The sequence below is a fragment of the Mandrillus leucophaeus genome, unplaced genomic scaffold (assembly GCF_000951045.1).
Source record: "Mandrillus leucophaeus isolate KB7577 unplaced genomic scaffold, Mleu.le_1.0 Scaffold15, whole genome shotgun sequence".
Taxonomy (NCBI): domain Eukaryota; kingdom Metazoa; phylum Chordata; class Mammalia; order Primates; family Cercopithecidae; genus Mandrillus; species Mandrillus leucophaeus.
Genome location: NW_012101476.1, coordinates 7,956,824 through 7,963,393, shown reverse-complemented (window position 1 = coordinate 7,963,393; position 6,570 = coordinate 7,956,824). Strand labels below are relative to the sequence as shown.

The 6,570-nt window shown below is 46.3% G+C and overlaps 1 protein-coding gene across 1 annotated transcript in view; it reads left to right on the top strand.

The window, feature by feature from the left end:
* The window catches only part of ITIH2 (inter-alpha-trypsin inhibitor heavy chain 2), a 57,069-nt gene that overhangs the window by 14,618 nt on the left and 35,881 nt on the right, over positions 1-6,570 (top strand). Inside the window, exons 6-9 of the mRNA XM_011974949.1 lie at positions 1-21; positions 2,995-3,102; positions 3,792-3,920; positions 5,703-5,819. Of these exons, the coding sequence (XP_011830339.1) occupies positions 1-21; positions 2,995-3,102; positions 3,792-3,920; positions 5,703-5,819 (375 nt within the window). The remainder of the gene's footprint in view (positions 22-2,994; positions 3,103-3,791; positions 3,921-5,702; positions 5,820-6,570) is intronic.

Genomic DNA, 6,570 nt, shown 5'->3' with positions numbered 1-6,570 from the left:
CGGCTGGCCAAACACTTGGAGGTAAGCCTGGATCTGTAGGGTGGACAGTGACACTGTCCTTTGATGGTCCCTGACCCTGATTTCTACTTTCTGCTCGTCACCACCACTTGTGGTGTTGGATGCCACTCAACTCTGCAAGACAGTGGGATGTATCGGGAAGATGGTGGGTTTGGAGTCAGCCACACCACTTCCTTACAGCGGTCAGTCTCCTTGACAGCCGTATTATGGTTTCCAAGCTCTGCTATAACAAGTTACAGCAAACACCACAGCTTAACAGAACAGAAATTGATTCTGAATTGAAGCCTGAAGTCAAGGTGTCTGCAGAGCTGCACTGTCTCTCTGGAGGCTCCAGGGGAGAGCCCATTCCTTGCTTCTCCTGCTGTCTTTCAGCTGCCATCCTTCCTTGACTTGTGGCCTTCTAGTCAGATCACTCCAATCTCTTCTTCTGCGATCGCAGCCTCTCCCCCTCCGAGCATCTCAAATGCCCCTCTGCCTTTCTCTCACAAGAACACCTATTAGGTTTGGGGTCCACCAGGTAGTACAGGATGATCTCAACTCAAGATCCTTAATTGCATCTGCAAGGACTCTTTTTTCAGATAAATCCATGTTCACAGGTTCCAGGGGTTGGGCATATCTTTAGTGGGGAGGCCACCATTCATCCCAAGACACTAATCTTCAGGGACCAGTTATCCTGAGTCTCCGCTGTCTCATCTCTGAAAAGAGTACTGTAACAGATTTTTGTTTCTCAGTTCTTTTTTTAAACTTTTATTTTAAGTTCAGGGGCATGTGTGCAGGTTTGTTATATAGGTAAATTCCATGTCACAGGGGTGGTGCGTACAGATGATTTCACCACCCAGGTAATGAGCATAGTACCTGATAGGTAGTTTTCTGATCCTTTCTCTCCTCCCTCCCTCACCATCGAGTAGGCCCTGATGTCAATTGTTCCCTTCTTTGTGTCTATGTGTACTCAATGTTTAGCTCCCACTTAGAAGTGAGAATGTCCTATACTTGGTTACCTGTTCTTGTAATATGTGGCCAATGACAGGAGCTTGATGAAGGTTAAGTGAGTTGTCTTCCCTGCCACCCCAGCCATCATCACAGCAGGGGAGCAGTGCCTTGGACATCCACTGTGCTACTATCCATCTGAACTCACCTCTGCTGTCATCTTCATCTCTTGCTATAAAGACTAAACTGCTCTTTTCTTTGCTCAAATCTATGCGACATCCTATGACTGTTTAGTGTAGGAGGCAGAGCTAGACAAGAGGAAACCTAAGAGAGTACAGAGGCCAGCGTGCCCCTCCCCCTGGCAGATGGGAGAGTGAAGCAGACACGTTATGAATTGCCCAGAGACATGGGAGATGAAAGGGAATTAATTAATCATGATGAAACTTTAATTCCCATTTGAAAAGCTGCTCGTCTGATCAATACTGCCCACTATTTGGCATCAGTTCACTATCAGAGTCTACGCTGTTGATTCTTTTCTGGGCCACTCCTAGCATATACCGTGCTTTTGCGTGAATTGAAAAAAAGACGCCCTTCCTTCGGGTAAATGCAGCCCCTTACCAGGACACGTGACTTGGCCAAGATGCTCCGTACAACTAAGAGTGTGGTGTTGGATGTTTTTCCAGTACTGATGATGGATAGGTGTCAGTCACGCACATTCTCTTGCTCAATGCCATGAATCCCACGATAAATAATTTGAAACGATGGTTAGATGTGATTAGTATCTAAGCCTAGAAGGAGACAATCATTGAGATTGTTGATGGTAACAATATTAACAAAAACTGAGTGACAACCTGGGCAGCACAGTGAGACCTCATTTCTACTGAAAATAAATAAATAAATTAGCCAGGCATGGCGGTGTGCCCCTGTAGTCCCACCTACTTGGGAGACTGAGGCAGGAGGATAGCTTGAGCCCAAAAAGTCGAGGCCACAGTTAGCTATGATCATGCCACTGCACTCCAGGCTGGATGACAAAATAAGACCTTGTCTGAAAGAAAGAAAGAAAGAAAGAAAGAAAGAAAGAAAGAAAGAAAGAAAGAAAGAAAGAAAGAAAGAGAAAGAAAGAAAGAAAGAAAGAAAGGCAGCTAAGTAACTCAGATATAGAAAGTCAAATACCACATGTTCTCACTTATAAGAGAGAGTTGAATAATATGTACACAGGGACATAGGGTGTGGAATGATAGGTGTTGGAGCCTCGGAAGTGTGGGAGAGTGGGAGTGGGGAGACTTGGGAGAAGTGTGGGAGGGTGGGAATGGAGTGAGGGATGAGAAATTACTTAATGGATACAAGGTACATTACTTGGGTGGTAGTTTCACTAAAAGCCTAGACTTCACTCCTGTGCAATATATTCATGTAACCAAACTGCATTTGTACTCCTTCAATTTATACAAATTTTTCAAAATAAAGACACAAAAATATAAATAAACAAATCATAGAGTTAAATGAAAAAAGAAACAAATGGCAGCCATGACTGTGGTTTGGTCAAGAATCACCAAAGGGGATTTCCCTAGACGAGCTCTGTTCAAAGCAAGACAGAGAAGAAATAAAAGGACCCAATATTTGGGGAAAATGGTCTACTTTTGACAGGTCTACAAAGTAAATGCAGTACTATTTAACAATGGCAGGTCTACAGAGTAAATGCAGTGCTATTCAACAATGAGACAGAAAAAAAAAGAAGGAATTCTTTTTTTCCCTAACAATGCAAATGCTCTTATAAATAAAAAGACTCCAATAGAATGAAGAAGAGAATTGACTCCTGGGGGAGTGAGGCAGCAGAAGGAGAGTTCTGAGTTGACAGACGGGGCTTAAGCCTCTGCAGTGAGATGAATCCCATCGCAGGAACTTGCGGTCCTGCAGAAGAGATCATGAAGCCACACTGGGGAAACCTGTGGAGGAGAAAAGCATCTGAGGACTTACTTGTAATTTGACTTCTTGCTTGAAAAGACTTTAAAGACTTTTAATGCTTTGGGTAATTTTCTCTTGCATTTCTAGGTAGATGTGTGGGTTATCGAACCCCAGGGAATCAGATTTCTTCATGTTCCCGACACATTTGAAGGCCATTTCGATGGTGTTCCAGTCATTTCTAAAGGACAACAGAAGGTACCTGAGCCCTGCGTGTTGCCAGGCATCCACGGGGGCCTCTGGCTCGTGGGTTCTGTTCTCCTCCTGTGCTCTGGAGAATAGAAAGTCAGGCTGGTGTTGAGTTGAGGACACTGAAGAAATGGGGATCCCCAAGAAGAGTCTAGGGTCTCCCCAGGACACACAGAACAACACTCCCAGTGGTTTCTTTCCATTTTGACCAGAGATTGTCCCTTTTGAGTCTCATTTCCCCTAAGTCACCTACTTAAGCAGTAGCTAAAGGACAGCTTTCACATCCTATGTGGTGGATTTTCATTCATTAACCATAGCTAGAAACGTCCAACTCTCTGCCTCAATGGCCAATGATAACCAACTATGACTCCTGTAAGGAGAAACTCCTCTAAGAACATTAAAACATTTCACAAACTCTTTCCAAAGCAGGTGGTCAGCCCTTCTATAGGGGATGAAGAAAATTCATTGGCTGTCTTCTAAAAAGGCCTGAAACCTTGCAAACAGCATGGCAGGCTGGAGATGCTCCCTGCGAAAGCCCTGGCTTGTCCTTCCCATCAGTAATGAGTCCACCGATGTTGCCGGGATGCAGAACGTCCACTGGGCAGCTCCTCTTCCCTGTGTGCTGGAGAAGGGGCAGCGCCAAGCCCTCACTGGGAAGGGGCTAGAGGCAGAGGCTCTGACGTCACTGTTCTTTCTAGGCGCACGTCTCCTTCAAGCCCACAGTAGCACAGCAGAGAATATGCCCTAACTGCCGGGAGACTGCAGTAGACGGGGAACTGGTGGTGCTGTATGATGTGAAAAGAGAAGAGAAGGCTGGTGAACTGGAGGTGCGTGCACCATGGCTCTGGTTCTACTGCCAAGCTCATGGCAAAGAGCTGCTCCTTTTTGAACAAACTCCCAGGCCTGTGGGTGGTTTCCAGCTGCCAGGGGAAGTGTTTCTAGCTGCAGAGAAGGGACTAAAATCATATTATTCGATTATACCGCTAAGCATTATCTTTTGTGTCTTAAAAACTAAATGAAAGGTCATCGGATCTCATGCTCTTGTCCCAGGAGGGCATTCCTGGGCCTCATATGAAGAACAATGGAATAATTACAGAACAGGAATTTTTGATAGGCTCCCATGGCCCTTTGCAATTAGACAGTCAAAGAAAGCACAGAGATTAGCGGGGAGGAGGAAGGCACATCCACAGCCTAGAAAGATCAAGAGCCAACGGTGAATTTCAGGGCCAAGGTTTACCACGAAGTTTCTTGAAAAGTTGCCTTTCCCCTTTGGCCATGTCTTAGATGTGTGTCTTCCTTTCCTTGTACTAAGGTGAGGACTCTTAGAACGTACCCAAAACTCCAAGAGTCTCTCTAGGGACAGCGAGTGGAGCACACACCCTGTACCTGGATACTGTAGTGTCCTGGAAAGAGGCAGCCAAAGGGCAGTGGAAAGAGAATTAGGTGAGTCAGTCATCAAGCCTGCAGCAGAAGACAAAGAGAATGGTCAGGAGTCCAGCTGGGGCAGACTCTCATTAACTTCCAGAAAAATCCAAATTTTCTGAAGTGGCCTAGACACGTCCTTCATGATCTGTCCTGCTGATTCTTCACCTACTTCCCTGAATTCTTGGATTCTATGGCCCCATCTTGCTGAACCATATGTGGAGCTCCAAGTATGCCATGCTCTCTCATCTCTGGGGCTGCGCTGTCTGGAACTCTCTTCACCACTCCCAACTATCTCAACCTGACCCAGCTCTCAAGAGGGCAGCTAAGTCTGAGTTCATCCTCAGGTCCCAGTGGAGATGCTGCTTCCCAGAGAATCGTCCCCTGCATGCGTTAGATGCACACCGGGCTCTTGATGAGCCCTTTACTTTCTGATCATGGTGTTTAACACGCTGCACTGCACATCGCCTTCACTTATCCTTATCCTCTGCTGGACGGGAGCCTCCTGAGGGTGGGGGCTCTGCCTGATTCACCGCTGGTTAACAGGGCGTCTGGAACAGGGGCTCTCTGTAAAAACTGAGTGACATGGAGTGGAGAGGAGTGGAGTGGCGTGGAGTGGAGAGGAGTGGAGTGGCGTGGAGTGGAGTGGCATGGAGTGGAGTGGAGCAGCATGGAGTGGAGTGGTATGGAATGGAGTGGAGTGGAGTGGAGTAGAGTGGAGTGGCGTGGCATCGTGTGGAGTGGAGTGGTCTGGCGTCACGTGGAGTGGAGTGGCCTGGCATCGCGTGGAGTGGCATGGCGTGAAGTGGCGTGAAGTGGTCTAGAGTGGTGTCGCATGGAGTGGAGAGGAGTAGAATGGAGTGGAGCGGTGTGGAGTGGAGTGGAGAGGAGTCGAGTGGAATGGAGTGGTGTGGAGTGGAGTGAGTGGAGCAGCGTGGAGCGGCGTGGAGTGGAGCGGCATGGAGTGGAGCCGTGTGGAGTGGAGTGGCAGGGAGTGCAGTGGAATGCTTTGCTGGAAGGTCTTGACCCTCACAGGAGAGGAGGTGGGGGAGCAGGCAGGAAAATATGGAGGCAAATACACATCAAGCTCCACCTCCTCCTCCCCGTAGATGAGTCCCCAGGTCCCCATCTCCCTACCTTCTAAACAGGAATCATGATTTGACTCACAAAGACGTTCTATTTTTCAGGCGTTTAATGGATATTTTGTCCACTTCTTTGCTCCTGACAACCTGGACCCAATTCCCAAAAACATCCTCTTTGTCATTGATGTGAGTGGCTCCATGTGGGGAGTTAAAATGAAACAAGTAAGTACCCCCTTGTTTGCAGTGGTGGGGGGGACTCACTATCTTCTTTGATCCCCTCCTAAAAATGCAATCATTCTATCCCTCCTCCCTACTTATGGCTGAAGCTCAGGGACTGTGCTTACTGACTGCCGGTGTAAACTCTTTCTAAAATTTTGCGATTATTGCATTTCACAGCACATACACCTCCATCTTCTAATCATTCCTCCAGTGTAAAATTCCCTTCCTTCTCTTCTTCCTCTTTCCTGTTTCCTCTTCCTTCTCTTCCTCTTTTCCACTCTGTATCCAATATTTCCTTGAAAAACTGTCTCAAAACTCACCTCTTTGAAAAATGTAATCTCTATATAACCTCTTCTTTCAATGATCAGTCACATTCTTTTTGCTCTTCTACCTGTTTTATTATATCTTGTCATTATCCACATATAACTATTGAATAAATATAAGCATATTATTTCTAATTATATTGTAATTTCTTGAGGGAAGCTATCCCATCTATGTTTTCCAGCTCAGAGCTCAATATAGGCTTACTCAGTGATAAGTGAGATGTACGGATGCAATTCTAAAGACCAAACAAGGAAATGTTTGACTTACCCATCAATCCATCCATCCATTCAACCAAGTTGAACAACCAACTAACCATTCATTCAGCAACTATTTTTGACCACCCAAGAGTTCACTACTACCCTAAGATCTGTAAGGAACCTAAAAGAAGTCCCTGTTGGCCGGGCACAGTGGCTCACGCCTATAATCCCAG